Here is a 27395-nt window from a genome sequence, read left to right as displayed (position 1 = left end):
ATTAGGCAAGTTATTGTATAATGATGGTTTGTTCTGTAGACAGTTGGGAAAAAACAAGCTTAAAGGGGCTAATAATTTTGACCTTAAAATGGTTCATAAAAAAATTTAAAACTGCTTTTATTCTAGCCGAAATAAAACAAATAAGACTTTCTCCAGAAGAAAGAATATTATCAGACATATTTTGAAAATGTCCTTGCTCTGTTATACATAATTTGGGAAATATTTAAAAAGAAGAAAAAAATTAAAGGGGGGCTAATAATTCTGACTTCAACTGTATGTTAAAAAGTAAGTGCTTACTAGAGACGAGAATAGTTTCAAATGATTAAGTCGATTCGGTGAACTAGTTTAACCGGTTCACGTAGAGGATCTTGTTAAAAAGAATGATTTGTTAGTGATCGGGATCACTAATCCAGAAATCAAACCCATTATTTGGCACAAATGTGTTAAATTAATACAAGTCTCTCCTCTGGTCGTATTTAATGCTGTCACTGTGCTGCTGTCATGTCCTCTCGTTGTTTTTGTCGTAGGAGCAACGGTGAGGATGACTGGAGGAGGACCAGCTTGATGTGGCCAATGGCATCACGATTGTAAATTCTTCTAAAAGGCATACATTTGTATTAAATACATTTACAAAGACGAAAACAAAGGACGTTTTTGCTATAATTTTAGTTAGTTTCAGTTAGTTTTGTATGTACACAAAACAGATTCAGTTAGTTCTAGTAAAAACTCTCGTTTTTATTTTTATTTCAGTTAACGAAAATGTTTTTAAATTTTAGTTTTCGTTTCTTTTCATTTGTTTTCATTAACTATAATAACCTAGGTGATGACAGTCAATATTTCAACTTACCATGCAATATGTGGAAATGAACATGATAATTTCTGGTGCTTTGATAAATTGAATTTGGTGTCATTTAATTACAAATTAAAATGATCATCATAATATTTTTTACAAAAGAATTGTTTTAAGCATATTAGTCGATTATAACATTTGCATAATGTTGGTTATTTCTGTGAATGTAAGCAGCAGCTGGGAAAGAAATCATGTGTAACAATATCTATGATCCGTGAAACCTGTGAAACGATCAATTCTCATTCCCTTAGTCATCCCTTGTGAGAAGAAATCTCATGACTACAATCAGAGTTTGAAGGGGTTGAGAAACTTACTGCTATACAAAATAACTGCCATTGGAAAGAACATTATAGCAGTTTTTTCTCATTCTGAAACAGAAACACTGGATAGTAAAATAAGCAGAAAAAAGACTGACCCCTTTAATGAAAACAAACGAAAAGAAAGATTTGAAGCCAAGGTAATACCAAGGTAATAAAAAAAACATCTAAAAATGTTGAAATGTAGAACGTCAAGTCCTTTTCTTCCTGGAATGCAGGAACAACAGCGGCCCGTGAGTTATTGAATTCACCTTCCCATCACACACCCTCCCCGACCTCAGCCTCCGCGTTAGAGACCTGCTTCTCTCCCCAGGCACCACAAAGTCCATTTATACTGGCAAGCTGCTCCGCTGTACATTTCATTGTTCAACTCCCTGGCTGATGCAGTCCTTCACTTCTCTAATCCATTTACATTGGAATTGCACTTGGGCTGCAACATGATTAATAGATTTATTGCTTCCCAGGACAGGGACTGTTTTCTTTCTTTGCCGCAGTTACTTTCTTCAGTGGAAAAACTCAAAAATCGTTTATTGAAAAGCAGAAAAATGCAAGCGCACACACGCACGTAAATCGCAGACAGGAGGAAAAGCCATTTCTTACAGCCTGGCAGTGGATGCGTCATGCCATTCTCTAGAAAATAACATCCTCTGTTCGCCAGTTGCTATGGCCAACACATGCCAAAAACACACAGTCAGCCTGCACTCACACTATCTGGTATGAATCCCTATTATGATACATAGCTGACACCCTCTGAAGGTGAGATTCGCATCTGTAAGCTTTGTAAGAGGACCAATTTGAGATGAACGACAGCAGTAGGGATGTGGCGGCAGTAGAATAGAGGAACATAATTTGATTTAACCAGAAATGATTACCATAATATCTCATTTTTGTTTGAGATGTTTTTAACCAAAGATGTTTTTAACCAAAGCAACCTATAAATGTATAATATAAGCACTGTGTGACATAGTTAACAATATTCAAACTCAGTTGCAAAGATGAATATCAATAGTTGGTGTAAAAATCCACCTCAATAATTCAAAGATGATTTAAAGAAGAGTCCAAAAATATGATCCGTGTTCAAGTATTAATTGTAATCAATGTATTTATGACAAATCTATCATAGATCTATCTATAAGTTAATTAAATAAAAGGTTAATTCAAAATGTGTCTCTTAATTCCTTCATAGTTGTATATACAAAATCTATACATACAACCAAAATATAAAACTAAGTTTTTTTTATGTTATGTTTGACTTGCTTAGTAAGCAACATTTGATATGAAGCCATTAGTAGTACCACAATATCAACAACTACGCTGTAAAACTCAAAAAGTTAAGGTTACTCAGACAATTTGAGTAAAAGGACTGCAACAAACCATTTAAGTTAAAAAACTAATCCTAATGAGTAGCGCTGCACGATTAATCGAAAAAAATATCACAATCTCGATTCGACTCTACACACGGCCTTATTCAGCTTTTCTACGATTCAGCCAATTATATTTTCAAGGTCAGGAGAGAAGCAAGGCAGTCACACAAGTCTTCACAGCAACATTGACACCTTCAAATGGTGTTAAAAGTGTCACATACTGTATTTATAAGGTATAATTCACTCAAAAATGACATTTCTGTCTTCATGTGATGATGTAGTCACGGTCGCGAAATCACCTGTGAGCTGACGCAATGTTTGTTTACTACCAAGAACATGCGCGTGCATGCATGATGCCTACTTTAGTGAACAGAACCTGCATAGGCTGTGAGTAACAGGTAATGAAGTTGTAAATAATCTTCAGTTTGTTGCACAGACCGATTGTTTGAGGGTCGTGCGGGAGGTTTGATTTGCCCGTATGTGTTTTTTTTCTCACAGTGACAGCAGCCATGAGCCGCACTCGGAAGTGAAAGTGAAACCTGTGCGCATATTATTTAAATGATCATATGGCATTTTAGAGTTATGATTATGAGAAGCATTTGATATATTTTTTTCTTTCATAGCGAACACAGTGTTGTGCATGAAAATAAATGTTTACTGTGTCAGTATAACAACCCTAGCCTATATATAATGGAAATATAATGGTCTAATAATGTTGTCAATGAAAGATGACAAGCACATGTCTTAAACATAATAAATCAATTTCAGAAATATGAATAGTCGTTATATTCTGATGTCATCATTTTACTGTGAATTAACAAACAGGACATATTGAAAGTCTGCTCAAGTCCACCAAAATGACTATACAAAATTTAGCATTTTAAGCAAGAGTAGACCTACACATAGGCCTAATATTATTATTGTTGTTTACCATTTATTTGAGAATTGACAATAATAATAGGCTAATCAATCATATTAACCTTTATTTTACATTTACAGAATCGTGAGAAAAATCGTGATCTTGATTTCAAGCTAAAAAAAAATCGTGATTTACATTTTTGTCAGAATCGTGCAGCCCTACTAATGAGTACTGTGAACTTAATTCATTTGAGTAAAAGAAGCAATTTGAGTACAGTAAAACCCAATAAATGAAGAGAACTCAAACCAACTGAGTACTGTAAAACCCAATAAGTTAAGGCAACTCAAACCGTTTGAGGAAACCGATTGCACCAAACCATTTGAGTTAAAAAACTAATCTATACGAGTACTGTGAATTTACTCCATTTAAATTGAATTAATGGGGTATTTAATTAACTCATTATCTTTAACACGAAGTTTAAAACTCATTTCAAATTAGTAGAATTAACTTTCAGTACATTTTGAGTTATCTACACTCCTTTCATTTGATAAAGTTGACTGTTGGGATTGTTCACCTGAAAATGAATATTCTGTCATTATTTACACACCCTTTCAGTTTCGTTCTTCTGTTGAACACAAAAGAAGATATTTTGTAGAAAGCTGAAAACCTGTCTCCATTGACTTCAATAGTAGGAAAACAAATACTATGAAAGTCAATGTTAACAAGTTTCCAACTTTCTTCAAAATATCTATTCTTAGGTTTGAAACAACTTGAGGGTGAGTAATGAGAAGTATATTTTCATCTTTGGGTGAACAATTCCTTAATATTAGAAAGGTTTATAGGGCTGCACAATATATCGTTTCAGCATCGATATTGCAATGTGCGGATATGCAATAGCCACATTGCAAGATATAAAATGTTGAGTCTGAAATATAGTTGAAAAGGAGCTACAGAACACATGATTTGTAGAGTCCAACCATAATAGAGTAAAGGTTTAATTTAATTTAGAGTGAAGAGTTTAAAACATTTAGGCACCGAAAATTATGATGTTTTGGGTGTAACAAATATTAATTGTATTTAATTATTTATGCAATTTATGCAAAAAAAAATTAGAATTTTTATATTGTTTCTTTTCCAAATATCTACATTTCGAAGTGGAAAAAAAATTAGCATTTAGCTTGTTTTAAGGAAAAACTCCCGATTTTCCGTAATTTCTTCTGAAGGTGAAAATAACACAATATTTTTACTTGATTTAATAATTTTTCGATATTTGGACTAGAAACAAGACAATGCAATGTAAGAAAAGCATTTTTTGTTTTGTTTTTATTGTACCTGAATAATGTTAGACTACCAAATAGAGCTATTCATCTTGTGAATCTGTATTCAGATAGCAATATTTTATCTCAGAAAAATAAAACATTGCAATATCAGATTTTTCCAATATCGTGCAGCCCTAACATTAAAGGGCACCTATGATGAAAATCATCTTTTGTAAGCTGTATGGACAGAACTGTGTGTAGGCATAGTGTGTCAACATTCATATTGGAGTGTTAGAAACACAATAAGTCTCTTTTTTTATTTCCTGACGTTAAAATAGGATCCAAATGCCTCCAATTTTGAGGCCCACGTGACGTTTGGCTAAGTGACGTAGGAGTGTGGTTTTCCCACTCACTGAGTTGATTGACAGCCGCATATTAACATGTCTCCGTAATAACATGTATAATCAGATCAACAAGACAGGACGTGTGTAAAGCAACTGGGATTAAAAGATTTGCCCAGCTCGCTCTGATCATCAATCATCATCAAATGTGATGAAGAATGAGTTTTACAAGATTAAAATGTTTTAAAAACAGTGCCTGCTTGTAATGAATTCCAGCGATTTTACCGTCTTTACTTTATCACCACAGCCGCGTGTCAATACAATTATAAAAGAAAACACTTTAATCCACGTTTGTGGACGTTAAATCAGGTTTATTTTGTACATTAATATGACAAATATCTATACAGCAGTGGATATTAACGTGTATCCTGTCACATTTGCTATACAAAAACACTGCTAAGTTAACAGAGTGTGTGTATCTGGGTGTGTGCTTTGTAACGACATTGCGTGTGACTGATCATTGAAGAAAAGCTTGAATTAACTACACAACAAATACATCAAATAATCATTGGGAAAGTTCTTACTGTAGTATTTCTCACAAATGTTACGTGAGATCTTCTTCCTTCATGTCTGTCACTGTGCTGTTTATCTGACGCAGCCGAGCCAGAGATTGAGGCATACTCTGACAGGCACATGGGAACAGTGGGCGGGGAAAACTAGCATTAAAGGCACAGGCAACAAAAACAACTACAGTGTGTTCAGAGCAGAAAATCCCAATATTCTGAAAGGTTTAATAAATAATCTGATGGGTGTTTTGAGCTGAAACTTTACAGACACATTCTGGAGACACAAAAGGCTTATCTTAAATCTTGAAAAAGGGGTAAAATAGGTGCCTTTTAATCAGAATCAGCATCAGTTTTATTGCCAAGTGTGCTTCACACACACGAAGGAATTTGTTTTGGCTACTGAAGCTTCCAGTGTACATAAAGTGACAAGTTACAACACAAAATGAATATGGGAAAAAAAATACAATAAACATTAAACAGAGATGCAGTTAGTCAAAAAAAAGTACACATTCAATAACACAAACTTAATTTTAAATAAATTTGCCCATAAAATGGCTTTTTCCTAGCAATTTCCTTATTTTTGGTCTTTCTGCCAATTCATATTCCAAAAGAAGGTGTAAAAACGAGAGTAAACGATGAGAGGAACAGAAAAGGAACACAATGGGAGCCAGATTTAAACTCACATCGCCCACATGTGTACGAGCACATGTGCCAGCCGCTAGACCATGTCTTAGCCGAACGACACATTTAATCAAGAGCAACTTTCTCATAATCCCACATTTCCCATAGAAGCGGAGTATATTGAATGTTTGTTCTCCGCCCACGGCCCATATGTACAGTAACTGCTCCAACAGCAACACAAATCACCACGCTGTCTATAAGCGGCCGGGTTAGAGAGATGAAAGAGATAATTTAACACGGCTACTGCTACATCCATTACTCCGCAGCAGCAGCTATATGACAGCAGACGCCGCATACATCACGCAGAGAGTGGACTTTTTTTGCATCTCTCATACAAACACGCTGGCCTTTTCTCGCCTTATTGCAAGTACACAAACACACGCGTTTGTAAGGTCATGCAGAGCTTTCCTTCTGGAAGAGCGGCTTAATGGTCTCTGGCTGTTTGTCAATTATTCATGGAGGGTGCTGGAGCTTTTTGCATGGCGGTGCAGTAGTAAAGCCAAATAACAAAGCCCTGAGCTACATGGGCTGCTCGTGCTAATGGTCAGGTCTCTGCCGCTAGTCGCTTAAACCGTGCATTCAAAATTAATGTTAATGTCTGGTGGCCCATACATCGGTCAGAGAGAGTCATAGGTGGTGAGCCGCTGATCAATAGCTCAAAAAACAAAACAAACAGATAGAGACCCAGCACTAACAAACCTAAGTGCATAAAGCTGCTCCCCTGGCAGGTGTTGCGGGCCAAATTTAATGGACTTGTATTTGTACATGCCCTCTGGGATGAAGGGTGGGTTTAGTGTTTATCATCAGCCATTAGGGCCCTAAAGGCTCCCCTCTGCCTAAAATCGTATCAGTGCCTTCTCCGAAATGAGCTATGGTGGTTTCGTTCGCCTCAAGGGCTGCAGGACCACGAAAGCTTGAGCCTGCATGCTTTTTTCTGATGCCTCCAAGGAGAGCAAAGGCGCCTGTTTGGTCGAGTACTGTAGCTGAACTCCTCTGATGATCTGAAGAGGGGTGTTTTTGCAACTGAGCGATCAAATATTCATGCATATGATGTGTGCACAATGCTAATGCGAAGTATGTGTGGCCTATAGAGCACCTGTTACAAAGCAGATTTACCATGACTAGTTCAGATCAAACTACCTTTCCCAACATTAAAAAGGCTGGTGAAAAATAAAATAGGCATTTCAAACTATATCATAGATTTTTTTATGCCTAAAGGGGTCAGTCACACCTAAAGAGGTCTACGATAATAATCAGAATTATTATTTTAAAGGTGCAGTATGTAAGTTTGACACCCAGTGGAACTAGATATTGCAGGCCTGGTTGAAAACACACGCAAGCGCAGGCTGCCAGATTGACGACATGAACAGGAAATACTTACTATATTAAAGTTAGTTTTTGTTCTAACCATCACCTGAAATTATATATTTTAGAAAAGGTTTCTATTTCTTGCAGTTAGACAACAGGACAAACTGACAATGATCACCTCAGGTACACCTCATGCGCTTTTTTTAGTGTTAAATGCGAACAATGTGAATGCCATTTTACGTAATATTTATTGTCATACCACTGAAAGCAGCAGCAGATAGTTCACCTCAGATTAGAGATCTGCGTGAGAGTGTAATTTTAATCCTGCTCCCACCCGCTCCTGCCAGGTTTTATACCGCACCCGACCGCTCCCGCCATATATTCAGTCTTTGTTCACTCACTGCGTGACCTGCCCCATTTTCTACCTGACCCAACCGTTTCCCGCTAATTTTAGATCTGGTTTTAAAATCTCACGTTATAATTGGGAATTACCAAAAGAGAAAGAGAACAGATAAAAGTGTAGGTTGTGCAAGGATTGTAGACTAAATGTCAGTTTTGTTTGCACCTTTGTGATTGGACATGAGTGCCGCATGACATGCGGTGAGGTTTGTGGCTGTTACGGCACTGACTCTTTCAAAGTCAGATTTACAAACATATCCACTCAATATATTTGACAACTACAGATTGTGTTTCATATATCATATCAGCATTATTTCTATACATGTAGCAGGTACATATTGGGTCACAGAAGAATGTATAGCGATTAAAAAAATAAATAAAAAAATACCCAGCTGGATGTTACAGAGTCCAGTCAGCCCATTACAAGCGACACACACAATGCATGCTCTTTCTCTCAGGAGTGCTATATAGTTAGGCCCACTCTTCAAATTACACCAGAGTTACTGACCGCTACCACGTTTTATTTGGAAATTTATTCCCTTGGCGCAAGAAAGCTGATCAGGTCCCGCGGGAATGCAGACCTCTACCTCAGATCTTGAAAATAAAATAAATTGTTTGAAATTGAACTTTAGAATTGTGACTCGGTACAAGAAAGATATATCAGTGATTCAGCATCTATGTTTAATAATGTTAAAGAGGTTCAGAATGTAATAATTAGATTATAAACCTTACCATTTCGCTGAAGTGCAGTATATGCACTATTCTGTGCTTCTTAATGGCTGTATTTAAATTTCTGTCATGTTTTGTCTGGTGCAAACACTCAAATTGATTATCACTGCAAATCTTGTCACATAGCAAGTTGTTAGGACACGAGGTTACAATATAACCTGCTCATCTAATGTTTATGTTGCCAATATTTATATTATTTACCAATTAATAACTTCATGTGGAGCTCTGAATCTGCATCTCATTTCAGAGTCTGCTATTGTCCATCACGGACACATAACTTGAGAGCCTTCATGACGGAATGAATCAAATACGCAATTTTTTTTTACTTTGGCAACCCAGGGAGCTAAAATATAATTGGCTAAACTGGAACTAGGCGGGTTAAAGGTATCAAAAGAAAGACAGATATTCCGGCACGTAATGAACATTTTCAAAGCAGAATATCTGATTTCAGCATTGTTTTTCAGATAAACAATAATGTTCACTTAGCATGTTTCTTTATTATCTGCAAACATATTATGGTATTTTTATGCTTTAAAAAGTAAAAAACGTATATACAGCACCTTTAACTACGTTTTATCAATATTATTAATAAGATATTAAATATTTAAGTAATATCCCACAGACAGCAGTGGTTTTTACCTGAACATCAGCAGATGAGTGTGATCACGAATGTGATATTGATTTTAAGCAATAGTTTTCACTCAAGTTTCAGCGAGTAACATTTTGAATACAAAGCCAGAGCAAAATAGTGCATCTCAGAGCAAAACTGTTTTGTTACTAAATGAATCAGTGTTTGAATGAACTGAGTGAGCTAATAAAACAAAGCAGTCATTTGTTTAGTTTCTAAATGAATCATTTGTTTCTGAATGAATGATTTGGGTAAGTCGATGACATACTGCCACTTACTCTGGTTTTTAGAGCCAGATTTACTCATCTATGACAGGCCTAAAGGCTTGTGCACGGTGAGACCATTTTCACTCACACTTATCTTCAGTGTTTTTTCCCCAGGGATGTTTTCCGGCATCCATACAAAAGCAATTTTCACTGGCAATGGACCTTTTTCACATGTCCGGGTTCCTCAGTAGTGGAAGTCATTATAGTTTGGTAAACTTAGAGCACAGTGAATGGGAGAGTAAAACAAATAATATTTTTTGGTATTATATTTGGTGAAATAAAATTTTTTTTTAAAAAAACTCCACAAGGGTTTTATCAAGACTTTCAGAAAAAGGAAAAAAAATGTGTGAGACTGTTAACGGCAGCCAGGAGAGAGAACAATGTCAAATTTACTGTCCTGCCAATAGACGCTGCATTACAACTGCCTCCCATTATCGGTAGTTTGCTTTTTGTAAATTGATACAAAGATGACATAATACGTACGTAAATACATATATCTAAATATTAATGTAATATTAATATAAATAAAAATCTAAATATTAAAAACTTTAAAGGATTTAAGATTATGATGACTCTTAAACATGTTATAACAGTGATATGAAAAGGGTCCATAATCAGAGTAAACACGCAAAATCACGCCGTGACATTACATGGTACTACTGAAAACCAGAAATACCCCTGTACACATGTTGGCACTGCACAAGAAGTCCCGCTCATCTTTTACTCTGTATTTATCACATGAAAGAAAATGAAATGAAATTTACGCTCAAATCCTATTTTATCAGCAATTCCTGTGTGCTAAGCTAGACCGGTTTGGGCTTGAGCACCACCAAGTCATGTTATACTGTAACTTCAACAGCTCAAGGCACATGAACAAAACTGCCAATCTTACTGATTGGTAGGGCCAGACGGAATCTGCTGACATTTCTTGCTATTTCTGTGCAGAATTGTGTTAAAAATCTGAGGATTATGCGGAATGATTTTGGGAGTACCATAACTAAAAACTTAATATACGAAATAAAAAACAATACCTTCTTAACTTTTATTTAATGTTTACAATGCAAATCCAATTAGATCCACTTTATTTGGTAAACAAAGCAAGTCTCTCATATAATATTTCTACTAAAAGACAGAAAATATTACTTTACAAACTGTATTGTGAATAAATCATATGAATATTTTCATATTAGTCAATAATGTTACTGAAATTAATTTAAAAACTGAATACATATAAATTTACACAAGTAAATAAACAGAATCAATGATGGGCTAAAAATTTGCGGAATTCTGCGCGCGCAGATTCTGTGTGGATACTGATTGGCCAGCTTTTAACATGGCGTGTCAAACAAAAAACAAAAAAACCTAACCAGAGGCATTTTTTAAATGCTGCTTTGACACCTGCTGTTTTGTGTGTTGGTCTGTAAACTCACATTGGTGCCCTTTGTTTAGACACAAGCCGTTAAACATCAGGGATAAGTGCATGGGCCAAAAACAAGCAAGGAGGACAATATAATTTAATTATGGCATCAAATAAATTTCCCTAAAATAAAGAGATTCATTTCCTTGACTTCCGTTCGCTGAAACTGGAGCTGGAAAAGTGAGCCCATGCAAAGTTATTTCACACTTCACTGCATTCCGAAATTCAGGTTTGCTGAACTCTGACCTGTGAATTCGTATCATGTGAAGGCAAGAGTCCAACAGAAGACTAATATTTCAGAGCACGCCTTCCTCATTAAAAGAGTGCCTATTTTGAAACTGTACTTTTTAATTATTCATGTACTTTATAAAGAATTGTTTCCATTAAATTTTTACATGCACAGAACTGACCCAAAAATCTTTGACACAAGAGCATATTGTGATGTACTGTATAAAGCCAAATGCATAGCTTTCCAAAGTTAATCCATGTTGCATGAACACAGGTGCTGAGCATACGAGTACTATAAAGTTACAACTTTTCTCAATGTCTTAACCATTTCTCACTAGATGTTAAGAGCAATAAAATTTGTCTGTTACCCTCAAGCACTTCACAATGCAGTATTTTGTTGTTGTTGTTGCAATTTTGCATACTTTAAGTGCTAATTGTTTGGCCAAACTACTTAGTACGGTATATGAACAGGGTACAGTTTACACACTCTAAAAAGACGCAGAATTCCACACAGTTCATTCATGTTGTCCCAATGCAAATTGATTATGTTAACCATTAACGATTAAGGGGATTGAACATAAAACAATTAAGTTGTAATCTCTAAAATCTCAGCAAAATCTCAAAATCTCAGCAAAAATCTTTTTTTTGAGTGCAAATTCTTTACATTATGCTGCGTATTGCATGCTAGAAAAAAACCCAAAGTGTACAATGATGTTAATCTTTAAACAGAAATGATCTGAAACGAGCCCTCAAAATGTTAACATGGTGTCATATAAAAGATTGTGAGCTTCTGTTCTTTGAGTCGAGTCTTATTAATGAATCGACTGATCTGAACGATTGATTCAAAAACTCTAATGATCCAGTTTTCAGCCAACTTACTGACTAAATAATCTAGTTGCAGTGATTAATAGCTCACTGGAGGCGAAGACTGTCATTGATTAAAAATGTGAATTCCTAACTCCATTTCTTCATCAATCTTGACAGCCTCAGTTAACATTATACTCCAAAGAAATGACTAGGACAGCATAATTAAAGTACATATAATACGAAACATGTCCACGGTGGATCTGGAATAAGCTGCATATAATGTCCTCTGCTTTAATGAACTTTAGATTTAAAACCAAATCTATGAAGACAGTGTGGTAAAGAATGCACATGCTACTGTCTGGACATGAGAAGACAAGATCCATCCATCTGTCCTCCATCTCTCTTCTGAAGGACAGTTTAGGATTTAAGTCTCTGAAGCTCACTGTCACCGAGCCGTGACACACAGCAGTACTGCTCACTTAGCCTTCATTAAGGATTTTTATGTTTATCCAAAGCAGCCAGCCGGCCCTCAGCAAAGCCACAGAAGGACAGGGACAGGGATCATGTCAGTTGAAGGGCTCTAGTTAATTTAGCAGAGCCTGGATGGGACTCACTGGAGCAGACATGAGGAGCACTAAAGTCTTGCCCCAGGACACATGGGATATGGGTGCAGAACAGCAGTAAAATACCTGTTGAAGGCACCACAGATCCTCCAGTGAGATTCTTCCTACAGCCCCGCATAAATCTTCAGAAATCCCCATTAAGCCTGGGAAGCTTGATCAAGCAAGAGTAAGAGACATTGTGAATGCTGCAGTGGCAGAGGTAATAGAGACAGGCAAAAAAAATGGAGAGCTCGGAAGCAAAAACATCAATAAATACTTGATTTTTTTAACATAAAAAATAATCAATAAATAAAAGTAGTGGCGTTTTGCTTTGGGATTGGTACAACGTAGGTTGTTGTTATGGGAAATAGGCAAAAATTTAAAAAGAAATCTCTATTTTTGGAGTATATTTCAATATGTAACTAATCATATTTTGCTAAACAACAAACAGATGTTTGTAGCAATTCTATAAGGTGGAGTTAATGCAGTTGTTGTTTTAGGTTAAGTGGGATTTTTAAAGTGGGATGCATTTAGAGAGAGAGAGGGAGAGAGTGCGAGAGAGAGTGCGAGAGAGAGAGAGAGAGAGAGAGAGAGAGAGAGAGAGAAAGAGAGAAAGAGAGAGAGAGAGAGAGAGAGAGAGAGCGAGACAGACAGAGAGAGAGAGAGAGAGAGAGAGAGAGGAGAAAGAGAGATAGAGAGCGAGACAGAGAGAGAGAGAGAGAGAGAGAGAGAGAGACAGAGAGAGAGAGAGAGAGAGAGAGAGAGAGAGAGAGAGAGAGAGAGAGAGAGAGAGAGAGAGAGAGAGAGAGAGAGGGTATTCTTGTTGTTGTGGTTTACAAGGGCAAATTTGTATAATGACATGGGTATGACATTGGATTGACCATGTTACCGTTGTTATGAGGACATGCCTTGTGGATTTAGGGACAGGGGAAGGGGAATATAATACACATTTTCCACAGTATAGAATACATGATGCCTATGGAGTCCTCGTAAACCACATATACAAGTGTGTGTGTGTGTGTGTAATTGTTTTTGTTGTTTACATGGTCATATTTGTATAATGACATTGGTATGACCATGTTAAAGTCTTTATAAGAACATGCCATGTGTCCTCGTAATTCAAAATGCTTAAAAAATTATAATTAATGGGGTTTTTGTTATTTAAAATTTGCCACATGTTTCCTGTGAGGGTTGGATTTAGATGTAGGCATAGGGTAAAGCAATATAATAAGCATTTTTACAGTATGGAATACATGATGCCTATGGGAGCCCTCGCAAAACACATATACTAGTGCCTGTGTGTGTGTGTGTGTGTGTGTGTGCGTGTGTGTGCGTATAACAAAATATTACAATGTTAGATTTTTCCAATATAGTGCAGCCCTAGTATAAATTCTAAAATTGATAAAACATATGCCAAATATAATATTACCGTAAAACATATACTAGGGTTGGCGATATCGACCAATTTGGCATTGTATGATGTCTAATGTGAAACATCGTGATGGTCATCTTAGGTGGCGGGGAACTATTTTATGAATAATTAATTAATTCATTTTCCCAGAGATGGGTTGCGGCTGGAAGGGCATCTGCTGCGTAAAACAAATGCTGGATAAGTTGGTGGTTCATTCCGCTGTTGCGACCGCAGATTGATAAAGGGACTAAACCGACAAGAAAATGAATGAATGAATAATTAATTCATAACGAATTCATAACTTGTAGCCTACCGCTTCAACTACCAGACCTGCATGGTCTTTGTTTTACCCATAAACAAATCAAAAATAAATAAACATAAGTTACACACCGCGGGCATCAACAAACTTGGTTGGTAAAAAGGTGCACAACTAAACGGAACCAACCAACCAACCAACCAACCGTATCTGAATTTTTTACTAAAATTACTTGGTACAAGCATGAAAGCGAAAGACTGAAGCAGTGTACTGACACTATGACACGTTACCTGATAGATTCAAAAGACAGAAGAGTCGTTAGATATAGACAAGATTAATTAAATATCAAGTTTAAGAGCTATAGTGAGATGCAATCCAACGGTACATCCTTGATAAACTGTCCAAAGTGCACTGCTCTCTGGGGTTTTGTGCTCAAAGCACCCACTAACTGCTGTAGCGCAGACATGCACATATGCTGCAGCGCATGCCAGACTGTGTGTGTGTGTATGGTCACATGATGTGCATTTTCAGCAGTATAGTGTGGAAGGAGGGCTTTTCAGAAATGCTAGGTGAAACGCCAGTGTGGACGGGGATCATTTTCGTTCTAAAATTTCATTTTAAAACTGAGACGTATTAGTGTAAACAGGGCCTAAGTGTGTATTTTTCGGGAGCGGGTTGCTGCTGCGAGGGGGCCGGGGTGGAGGATTTCCATGCCGGCTTAGCATCGTGATGTCTATCGGCCATCGACGTCTATCAACCCAACCCTAACATATGCACACACTGTATATACGTGACACGACAAAATAAAAAATAGAGCATAAAATTAAACGATACACTTTTTAATTTTGTCCAAACAAATGTATTATCATATTGCACAGCCCTAACTAACATCATCCCTTCATAAAGTACACTACTGTACAAGAGCAACTGAAGTTTGGGATTTTGGAAAAACTGTTCTACGATGCTATACAACACTGCACCAGTTTTCAACAATCAGACAAATAGTTTCTATAGCAATTTACTCAAAGTTTAATGTGAAAACTGAAAATGAATGATTTATTCAGGAGTAGTTGGCTCTCAGTGTCATCGCACAAACATCCACTTGTCCATTCAGTGACTAATGATACTGCGTGTCACTGATCCCTTCATTATGTGGTTTTGGAAGAATAGCAGTGTATTCAGCAGGTGAGGTGTTCTCAGCTCATCCCTTTTTCCGTTCCCACAACAGACCTTTCAAAGTAGCCCTGCTTTTACTGTCAGCACTCTGTTTAATAAATGCCACTTTTAACTGTGAGCCCTTCAGCTTCTCTCCAAATGTTCAGAAGAAAGGACACAGCAGCCACCAATAACAAGCTGACTGTTCAAATCTCAGTCTATTACAGAGTAAGGGTTACTCTGACCTCATGTAGTTTGGCATACATGTTCGTATATTTTAAGAACAAAGTGGTGAAATGAAATTTTGAACAAAATCAGAATAAAGTAAGAAACAAAAAAGGATTTCAGGAGTTCAATCTTCCAGCTTTCCAGATCAAACCTTGCAGGAAAAGTAAAAAATTATATAAAATTGGTTATATACCAGTGCTTCCCACAGGTTTGAAATATACTTGCGGTGGTAGTCGGATTGAAACACACTATTTACCCACATCACATAAGTAGTTAACTATATGCGACAAACAAAGTATAATTAAAATTTTAACAATAATTGTATTTATAATGACACTGTTTTACACTGTTTCTTTTCAATTGGTTAGAGTTAAAAAGACTGTTGAAATAAAAAAGAAATCCACTATTTCTGTTACTTTTATGTTGTTTTGAAGCCATGTGCACACACAGCACTACACTACACAGAACGACACAGAATCAAGAGAAGATATTCCACTACTTAATCAATCTCAGGATGTTTGGTTATATTACGGCAGATACAATAAAGTGTAAAAGGATGTTAATAATAGTAAAAAAGAGAGAAAAACTGTCACTAAATATACTTAGGTGGCCGTTGAAATACCTGGGCGGCCCGCCCAAGTAAAGTCTATGTGTGGGAAGCAGTGTATACTATAGTTAACATTTGAATAGTTCAAAACCTTTCATCAAAGTTGTCCTAAACCTATTGAACAACACCCATTCTTGCCTTAGGACTATTTTGAAAAAGGTTTTTGATCCACTTCAAATGTTGAATCCTTTATATAATAGCAATAATAATAATAATAATAATAATAATAATAATAATAATAATTATTATTATTATTATTATTATTATTATTATTATTATTATTATTATTATTATTATTATTATTATTATTATTATACCATTTAATCAAGCCTCATGAGCACACCAATTTTGTTTTATAAACACTTGCCTGTAAACTTATTTCACATCGCATGTGAAATATTTGTACAATTATGTATTATAAATAATCAGTATAAAATAAATACTGAACAAAAAACAAAAAACAAAAAAATCAACAATCTGTAACAAATGATATAAATAGTTTAAAATCTTCCTTAAAAGACTTAAATTAATCTATACTCTATATTTATGCTTTGAAATTATGTACTGTATTATTCTTTATTATATTACTGCATCACTATTATTGGGGGGGGTGCCTTTATGGGTGATTTTACCCACTGTTTTTTAAGTCTTTTACTCTTTTACTATTTCTATTACTCTTTTAAATTATTTCAGAGAAAGTATTGTGTGTAAAAATGAACAATCTAAATCAAACGCTGCCAAAAACGTCTTATTACCCAGAATCTAAAAGGAAGTGATAAAAGACTAAACATAAGAAAGAGACAAAATGGATGTCAAAAAAGGTCAGAACAAGTCCACAGTTCAGTCAGCTCACAGATATCAGAAGAGATGAAAGACAGACCAGAGAAGCTCTAAAACAAAGAGGAGCGAGAAGAGAAATGCCACAGCACAGCTTCCTCTCAGACCACAAGCTTTTCATTTCTGAAAAATAAAAGCTCAGCCAAAAAAAATAAAATCCCCAAGCCAAATTTCTCCATAGGACATCAAGGGATTTAACTGATTCATGTGTCAATAGCAGCGATGGGACGACCCTTTGTCCTTTTGAGATTTTAGTAACTTCTGCAGTCCATATGTAATTCTAATATGCTTCAATAAACCACAGCCATAACATGTGACCAGCTCTTTGTTGTCTGGAGAGATTAATATAAAAAGCATCTAACCTTGTTCTGTTCTTAATATGGGCACAGCTCCCTAAAGTACCGAAACAAATGACGTCTGAAAAGCTCTTGACAAAACAAGGTTGCACTTACAAAAAATGAATGCAAAGGGTTACATCACACGGCAGACTTCACATTATACCTCAAATTTTCCAATTGAATAAATAAAACTCCATCAGGACTCGTGTTCCAGCAAGCTACAGCATGTTTCATTGCAAGAGGAATGTTAACGGTGAGCTACACCCCTCCGTTTGGACTATCTAGTGCACGAACTGCACAGAAATCATTAGATTCATGAACATCATGCCTTTCAAGCTGCAACACAACACACTTTGGTCGAACTGATCGTGTACACAACTGCACCCTAGGGGTTATCAAGTTGTTATCAGCCAGAACTGAAAATAATGCATCACTTGTCAGTGAGAAATGTAACACATGTAGAGTTATATTCTGACAGAGAAAGGAACGCCTACACACATCTGCACATTCACATAAATGGACAGTTACCACAGAAACAGTGTTGTTTATGTTTGAAATAGCACACGATCATAATTTCTCAAATATTTAGTATGCAAGCAATGGACTGTGTGTGCGTGTTCAGTATGCATGAAATATCCAGGTGATCTACAGTAATAACCCACGCATGACTTAACATTTGACATTCCATGAATTTTGACAACCTTTGACTAAATGACCTTTCTACTGTGGTAATTTAAAGGAGGTAATAATAAAAAAAAATATTTTTAAATAACTTTTTATAGTTTAATAAAAAGTCTACGCTCCAGGTGCTATGCTTTGAAAAAAAAGCCAGAATAATTCACAGAACAATAAACATATTTATTGGTTAAAGAGCCCATATTATGGGTTTTTGAAAATGCCCTTCCATGTAGTGTGTAACATAGCTCTAAGTGAAGTGAAATGTCCAGCTAAGGCTTAAATCTGTAAGTGTATAGTGTTTAAAACTATTGATTCATCTATAAAAGAGTCGACTCATAGTGCTTCAAACGAGTCGTCTTGATAACGAGTCATTAGGTGTTTCGTGATGACGCGGCTATGAAACACAAGTAGTTGCACGCGCAAACCCGGGAGATTTGAAACCTGCGGCCCCGCCCACTAACAGAAAAAAAGTCTCACACACACACACACACACACACACACACACAGAGAGACACCGGTAGAATGAAGTCACGCTGTGAAGATGGATTTTATTGACAGTCTAATCAAAGATGAAACATCAGCAATATAGCCCAGCCTTAAGCAGATCGAGTGCTTCTGGAAATTACATGCTTAAAAAGAAGACTTCATCAGTTTGTTAAAGGAAGGATCAGTAAAGACTGTCAGAACATGGATCAGTGCATCATGGATCAGTTTCTTCCCCCATTCTGACATAACTGAGCGCTGCAGATATAACGGAGCGATTCGCGGTTATAACTGAGCGCCGCCCCCTGTCTATTCTGCCGCTCTAGGTCTCCTCTATGGACGCGCCGGCCCTGTGTGTGTGTGCGTGCGCGCGCACGTGCGTGTGTGTGTGTGTGTGTGTGTGTGTGTGAAAAGAGCAAGTAGACTGCGACGGCCTAGGAGATCTCCTCACCAGTTCTTGGACTTTTTGCTCAATAAAATAGTTAGTCGTCTGTATTTACATTCACCCACTGGCAGCCAAAATCCACTATAAAGCGTGTATGCACTGTGACTACTTTTATATTGTTGATTAGCTGGGCATTTCACTCTGCCTCGCGCTGAAGCCTTGTCCGTGTCGACCAATTGCAGCAGGCTGTCATCGGTCCAATCAGCACAGATTAGCTTCGCGCTGAGGAGGGGTTTGGGAACAAATGAATCGCTGAATGATTCATATGGGAGTCGCTGGGATAATTAGGTAAAAATAAATGCAGATTATAAGACCATCAAAGTGTTGTTTGACCTTGCATGCACATTAGACTGTTGTTGGAGACCCTTACAACCTACATATGACCCTATTTCATGTATAATATGGGCTCTTTAACAAACACCCGACAATCCAACAGCTTCACACACATGACTGTAGATTTGCACATTCTTGCATTAATTAAATAAAAGTAGGGCATTTTGAAAATTGCATGTTTATAATTAATTATTTAATAATTATGTTAACACATCTTAATAATTGGGCACTTTTAAACTGTTGATCACTTCTGTTTACATTATGCTTGCATTGCCAAGGCAACAACGCATTTTTATTTATGATTTCTATTTGATTTTATTATGATTCCAGAGAGCTCCATTTCACTTAGCACCATCGTAGTGAATAAAACTTGAGCAAAGAGAGAGGCTTTGCTCTCTTAATTCAGCGGGAACAGTACAAAATAAATGTAATAAATAAATGTAACACATGTATAGTTATATTTTGACAGAGAAGGGAACGCCTACACACACCTGCACATTCACATAAATAGACAGTTACCACAGAAACAGTGTTGTTTATGTTTGAAATAGCACACATCTTCATAACTTCTCAAATATTCAGTATGCATACAATCAATAGACTGTGTGTGCGTGTTCAGTATGCATGAAATATCCAGGAGATCTAATGACCCAACCATGACTTAACATTTGACATTTCATGGATTTTGACAACCTTTGACTGAACGACAATAATCACAATTTTTATTTTAAATAACTTTTTATAAGTTGGCGCAATAGCCTAGTGGTTAGCACGCTGACATATGGTGCAGTAGCACTTCAGGGCGTCCCGAGTTTGAATCCCGGCTCGAGGACATTTCCCGTCCCTACCCCCTCTCGCTCTCCCACTTCGCTTCTTGTCTGAAATACTGTCCTACCAACTTAATAAAAGCAAAAAGGCCAAAAATAGAATAAATAAATAAATAAAAATAACTTTTTATATTTTAATAAATTTATAAAAATAAGTCAAAATTCAGTTGAATCGAGATTCAACTGATTTAAACCCAAATTAAAAGAAAAACAAATTATAGCTAGGGCACCACGATGGCTCAGTGGGTAGCGCTGTTGCCTCACAGCAGGAACATCACTGAGAACATGAAGTTTGCATGTTCTCCCCATGTTCACGTGGGTTTCCTCCAGGTGGGGCTGTTTGATTAATTGAAATCGAATTGCAATCACAATTTGAAACGTTGCAAAAATCGCAAGAGGTTGTGATATGAAATATATATTTATTATTTATTTTCCCCCGCCCAGAGCAAATGTGTGACTGCTGTCTGTGTGTTATAGTGTCTCTAGCTAATTGAGTGAGCACATTTTCCTTCTGCCCAATCGAAATTGTGCAACTGAATCATGCGGAACGCCCACAATAAAAAAGAAGAAAAGAAACAGGAAAGCGCGGACAAGTGGGATAATAGTGTCTGCTGCTTCAGAAGCATTAATAGATTAATTAATATCAAAGAAAAACAGCATTGGTAATATGGTAATATTTTGGTTTCAAACTCACAGACATCAAAAAAAGACAGGTCATTTTTAAGAGCTGCCGCAGAACTGTTGCCACAGCGTACAGATTATTGTGCTGGAGCTTGCCTACAAAATTAAATTGCAAATCAAATCACAATAGCAATATCTGTCAAAAAAATATATTTTCCCTAAAAAAAAAAATTAAATTAAAATAAATAAATAAATAAATAAATAAATAAATAAATAAATAAAAAAAGCGCACAGCCCTACCTCCAGGGGCTCCGATTTCCCCCACAAGTCCAAAGACATGCGCTATAGGTGAATTGGGTAAGCCAAATTGTCCGTAGTGTATGTGTGAGAGTGTATGGGTGTTTCCCAGTGTTGGGTTGCAGCTGGAAGGGCATCCGCTGAGTAAAACATATGCTGGATAAGCGACCCATGCTTAATAAAGGGATTATAGCCGCCTTTCTATTGCACACGACATTTGGACACGACTAACAGAACACTCAAATCGGATCTGAATTTTTCACATACAGAGATGATCTGAACTCCATGCAGCTCCCTGACTATTTTCCATTGGAAATGAATGACTTCTGGTCTGATGCTTGTTGTTTGATGTTTGCAGTGGAAAGGCGGCTTAGGCCGAAAAAGAAAATGCATGAAAGTAAAGCTAAATATAAATATAAAATTAATATGCGTTTATATTTTATATAAACATAAAAATATTAATGAATATAAATGTAAATAACAGTAAAAATGTTTGATTGTAAAATGTGATATTAACATTTATTATAATTATTAAAATTGTTGTTGTTGTATGTTATGTTGTTAATGTTAACTAATGTAGTCAGCGGAAGCACTTATTATGTCTAGTAAATATTATTAAATGACTTATTGTTGACAAAATAATAATTTTTAGCATTTATCTGCACATATAATTTACCTTTAATTAAAAATGAATACACCATATAGATGTAATCATGCATTAAAGAAGCAAGTCATGTGAAAGCGATCGAGTCTATCATACTATGAAATAATATTAAACTTTGCTTTACATTTAGCATTTAAAACCACTAAAATATGGAAAAAACTGTACAGAAAATTGCACAGTATGCCGTAGGCAGTACGCAAGTATGCCAAACATAGCCTGTGTGACACAAACGGCTGGTGACATTAACTAGATATGATAACTGAACCATGCTTAAATGATCCAGATGGCTCATAAACCCAAGATACCCCTGCTGGAACGCTAGCCTCAAAACCCTGCTTTGGTTTTAAAAGCAAACAATTATAGCTTGCTGTAAAAAGCATGTGTGTGTAGTAAAACAAACTGCACCATTCATTCACACACACAGAACATGCACACTTAATTCATTCATTAATTTTTCTTCAGCTTAGTCTCTATTTCAGAGGTCGCCACTTTGGAATGAACTACCTATTATTCCAGCATATGTTTTACACAGCGAATGCCCTTTCAGACACAACCCACTATTGGAAAACACCCATACACACTTATTCACACATACACTACTGACAATTTAGTTTAATCAATTCACCCTATAGCGCATGTGTATGGGCTGTGGGGAAACCGAAGCATCGTGAGGAAACCCACACGAACACGGAAAGAACACGCAAACTCCACACAGAAATGCCAACTGACCCAGCTGGGACTCGAATTAGCAACCTTCTTGCTGTGAGGTGACAGTGCTCACCCCACTGAGCCACCATGCCGGTAATTAAAGATTTTAAACATTTCTAATTCTGATTTTATCCCACAATTATGTCTACTTTTTCACAACAAACTATTATTTGTATAATTAATTAATCCAGAACTAAAAGTGCCAGGATGTTTTGTACACCCAAAACCACTAGCAGGTAGAATTCACTAAAGCAAGAATCATTATTGGTTCAAAGAACTCTCATCCTACACATCTGCTGAAAAAAGGTCTTTAATGTTTGAAAAGACTTTATATCATGACTATAAAAGACTTTATATCATGCAATTTGTGTCATGAATAATTTGGATGCTAAAGTGACTGAAATTGCAAAGCGACATGCCACGTCTTTTAGTAGACAACATTGTTTTCTATGAGGGGAAGCACACCGGTGCAACCATTCGCCATTTTTTCACATTGCAAGAAACAAACAGAATACAACGTAAACACAGGGCAGGGCAGGGCAGGGTAAAGTCTAGATAGGATAGAGCTGTGGATACGCACATCAATATAGCATCATTTTTGTAACCCTGTATAACAATAATTTATATTTTTACAGTACTGGGATGGTTGGGTTTAGGGTTTGGGTAGGTGTAGCCTTTAATAAAATACAATTAATGGGATATTTAGTAAATAATATAAATAATTCTCGTTAACTTCCAGCCGCAACCATATGTGATCTAGCAACAACCACACGGCTGGGCAGGGCAGGCCGGGATGTGTGGAGCTGGTAATGCTTAGCTGGCTCAGGATGCATGACATCTCGCTGTGCAAAATCAGACTCAGCATCACTCAAAACTTCTTTTATCCGTTGATAAAAATTGATCAAATCATAACCAAGATCTCAGACACTGCCTAGCAACCCTACACAAAAAAGGCACAACAATGACCAAAAACATTACAAGTCAGTTTGACCTTTTGGCACTTATAAGTATATAAATGTCGCATTTTTTAAATTAGATTTAATCTAAACAAATTTTAAGAATGGGATAAGTGATTGGTAGGCTTGGAAAATGCGTTATGTACATTGGAAAAACACCTAAGGGTGAATTTGACCCCTGTGGTGGTTCTGCTAATTATTATTGATTAATTGACTAATCTACAAATCCTCATTACTTACTTGGAGAGCGAAACGCCGCCTGCTTTCCCAATGAGCTCCTCATGGTGCAGAACTGCATCGTTCCAAGGAATGTTGAGGAATTTAAGAAGCGTCCTCATCCACTTTTCAGGGTGCAGGACGAGCTGTTCGTAGTGCACGGGCAGACACTTGTCCGCTGCCTCCAGGCACTGAGTGTACATTGTCTCTATGGCCCGGTTCCACTTTGTAAGACAGTCCCGGTAGCTGCTCAAGTCAAAGCCGGCGATGGTGACCTTGCGGGAGATCATGGAGTGGACGGAGGCCCTGCCGTCACGGATCATGAGGATGAACTTAGCATGGGGGAAGATCTTGGCCAGATAAGTGAGTGATTTAAGAGCAAACGGGTCTTTATTACACAGGTAGTTGGCAGGTTCCCCGTGTTTTACGATGATCTCTAGTAGGAAAGCTTGCATGGCGGAGTCCAAGACCTCATCTGTCACTCCGGCTTCATCTAAACGCATTTTCTCCCGGCCAGAGCGGCTCCACATCTGCTTCATGGCCAGAATTCGAGGGATTACGCGGGTTTCTTCCCCACAGCGCACATCGGGATGAGCGTCCAGCATAGCCCGCATTAGAGTCGTGCCACTGCGAGGGACGCCGCCGATAAATATAAGAGGCATGTCTTTATTGTAGATGAAAGGGGTGCTGAGGTTTTGCCCCGTTCGGAGGGTGGTGTGCAAGCTGCTCAACAGGGGCTGGCTGCGCTCCTCTATCCGGTGATGGCACTCCATGGCATGGCGACCCAGATAGAAGACCGTGACGGAGCTGATGACCAGACAGGCCACTAGTAAGTTCTGCTTTAACTTGCCGATCATCTCGGGGGTGTGCGGGAGGGCTGGTGGAGGAGCCAGGGGAGGACACAGACAGGGAAGAAGCAGATAAAGGGAAGGTGTGGTCGGGCAAAGTGTGTTGAGGTGAATGCCCAATACTCAGGACTGGCCGTGGCGGAGAGAGTGGAGGTTGGGATCTGCTGTACGCAGCTCTCGTCGAGTCCCTGAACCCATCAGGCCTGAAACACAGAAAACACCAGATCAGACTCCTCATACGATGACAGAGGCCCAAACCCAATTCTACCCCTTAGTCTAGTCCCCAATTCTTGTTTTGCGCATTCACGAGAAGGGTTAGGACTGTCCCAATTCTCTTTAGCTTGTAGGCATAGGGCTAAGGGGAAGGGCTAGATACCCCTCAAAACTGAGATTTTTCAGGACTACACTCGAAACCAAGGGGTAAGAAAATTTCCCAGAATAAGTTCCAGATTCCAGAAGTCAGGAGATGCACAAATGAGTATTTCTTGTCATTATTATGAATTTTTACAACAAACAAGCACATGTTTTAATGCATTCTTAACAGCGTTCATGTTTTACCGTCATGCTTGTGAAAAAAAAAAGCGTTTAAAAACCCAGATAAATTCCGTTATCTATTATCCATAATAATAACTCTTGTATAGTATCACACTCTGTTTCAAAGGCCAAGGTAGGAGTAGGGGTAGGGAAAGGGGTAGGGGTAAAAATATAGAAATGAGACTGTTTGTATTCATGCTGGTGTCACATGGTTTAGATGAACTTTTATTCCATTTTAATGACTCTAAATTTGTTGTGGTTTAATCAAATAACAAGATCAATATTTCTTTGTTACAGCTTTAATACCCAAGATCACATATTTATCATTTTCTTAACTGTAGGGTTTGCAGAGACACTTTTAAAGATTTCAAAGCACTATATTTTAGTTTTAGTGTTTTTTTATTTTTCTATTTTTTAAAGTAGTACATATTAGGGTTGCACAATATATCATTTCAGCATCGATATCGCAATGTGCAAATCCACAATATGCAATGTCAGTTTGAGTTTATTAATCCCTTAGGAAATGTGAGTGGAATTACAGCTATAATGTAAAATCTGTAAGATTTCGAGTGCATTTAAACCATTCGTGCATAAGAAATTATAGTTTTATCAGAGATTAATTCTATTTAACGTTTATGCAATAAATGCTACATTTGATGATTCCTTTTATACTCAAATACCCGCGCTGTCTGTTTCATTTATGCAGATTAACTGTCCTATGAAGTCATCCCAGTAAACATAAAATCACTAATTCCTTCCAAATTGAGCTACTCAAGTCATCTGGTGATATTATATTTAGAATCGCAATATTTATAACAGCAAAACAAAACATGGCAATGTCAGATTTTTTCAATATCGTGTAGACCTAATACATATAGAATTTTTTGCAATTGCTGTATATATTACAGCATATATTGCCTTACTTTTCAAGTACCTCCTCAAAAACATGGCTGTTTTAATGGATTTCCAATATTCCAATATCAAAGTCAAAGTAATACATGCATGCACATTGTACAGACCCTGTAATTGTGTTTAAATGTATTCTATAGGAGTTTAAAAAGTCTCTCTTTCTGACCCTGCCAACAATATTAAAATAAATATTAATTTAATCACGCGACGCAGTGGTGGAGTGGGTAGCACGTTCACCTCACAGCAAGGTCGCTGGTTCGAGCCTCGACTAGATCAGCTTTATTATAGTATGTAATATAGTGTGTGTGTGAATGAGTGTGTATGGATGTTTCCCAGTGATGGGTTGTGGCTGGAAGGGCATCCGCTGTGTAAAACATATGCTGGATAAGTTGGCGGTTCATTCTGCTGTGGCGACCCCAGATTAATAAAGGGACTAAGCCGAAAAGAAAATGAATGAATGAATGAATTAATTTATTTATTAATCAAAAATTTAAACCAAACTAATCATATAATAGGTTTATTTAAGTAACTGTGTACAGATTACATCCTTAATGTATCGACTGAATTCATAGATTGATTTTTGGTTAAACTTTAATACTGCAATGTAGTAATCAACTGCAATAGAGCTCTACAGTACTAACTACCCTGTTCTACAAAACCAAAACTGAAACGAAAGAAGCTTTTAACAAAGCAAATGGATTAAAAAAAATGCTACTGCAGACAACAAGGATCAGACTTCAATATATTGTATGATAAGCACAATTGGATTTTGGGAAGTGACACTTGCGAGATATAGCAGACTGAAATTAGAGTCGGATCTGGTCGGATATCTTAAGATTGACTCATGTTTCCTCCCACTCTCAATGTACAGAGAGAACGGATCTTCGCCAGCAACAAGACGTATGACCTTGCAGTCTTTAATTTGCACCGAGCGCTACACAACCTTAAGGAGTGGGTGGCCAACTCTACACAAGCAGTGCACATAAAAGTTGACCACATTGTTCTGGCTCTGTCACATTGGGTTTGTTACAAGGTTTTGCCTGTGCTATTCTCTGACCAAAGTGCCGATCAGAGAAGCACACCATGGCCTGTGTCAGCACTGCATTTAAACATGGTAGAAGAGGAAAAATGGCAATGGAGAATCCCAGTAGATCATGATGTAAAGTGCATTTTTAGATTTCTGAAGTAAATCTTAGTGGTGTTTGTCTGTGTATTGTATTATGGGCTGTATCCCTGTGGTCGATAACATGTTTTGAATAATTTTAAGCAATGCATTGGATAAGGTTAAGGTTTATATATATATATATATACAGTCAAGCCTAAAATTATTCATATGGTATGAAAAAAATTCAGGTTTGACTGTATACATTATAAATTTATATTTATATTTATTTATTTATATATTAGTAGGGTATGGACACAG

At 37.0% G+C, this 27395-nt stretch overlaps 1 protein-coding gene across 2 annotated transcripts in view; it reads right to left on the bottom strand.

Annotated features, from left to right (window-relative positions):
* Window positions 1–27395, bottom strand: part of tpst1 (tyrosylprotein sulfotransferase 1) — an 80887-nt gene that overhangs the window by 39200 nt on the left and 14292 nt on the right. For both annotated transcript variants that reach the window (XM_056473729.1, XM_056473730.1), the window contains exon 2: window positions 23706–24732. In XM_056473729.1, the coding sequence (XP_056329704.1) occupies window positions 23706–24538 (833 nt within the window). In that variant the 5' untranslated portion in view covers window positions 24539–24732. The remainder of the gene's footprint in view (window positions 1–23705; window positions 24733–27395) is intronic.

The sequence above is a fragment of the Danio aesculapii genome, chromosome 15 (genome assembly GCF_903798145.1).
Source record: "Danio aesculapii chromosome 15, fDanAes4.1, whole genome shotgun sequence".
NCBI classification, from domain to species: domain Eukaryota; kingdom Metazoa; phylum Chordata; class Actinopteri; order Cypriniformes; family Danionidae; genus Danio; species Danio aesculapii.
Note: the sequence above shows the minus strand (reverse complement) of the source record. Positions and strands in the feature narration are given on the sequence as shown.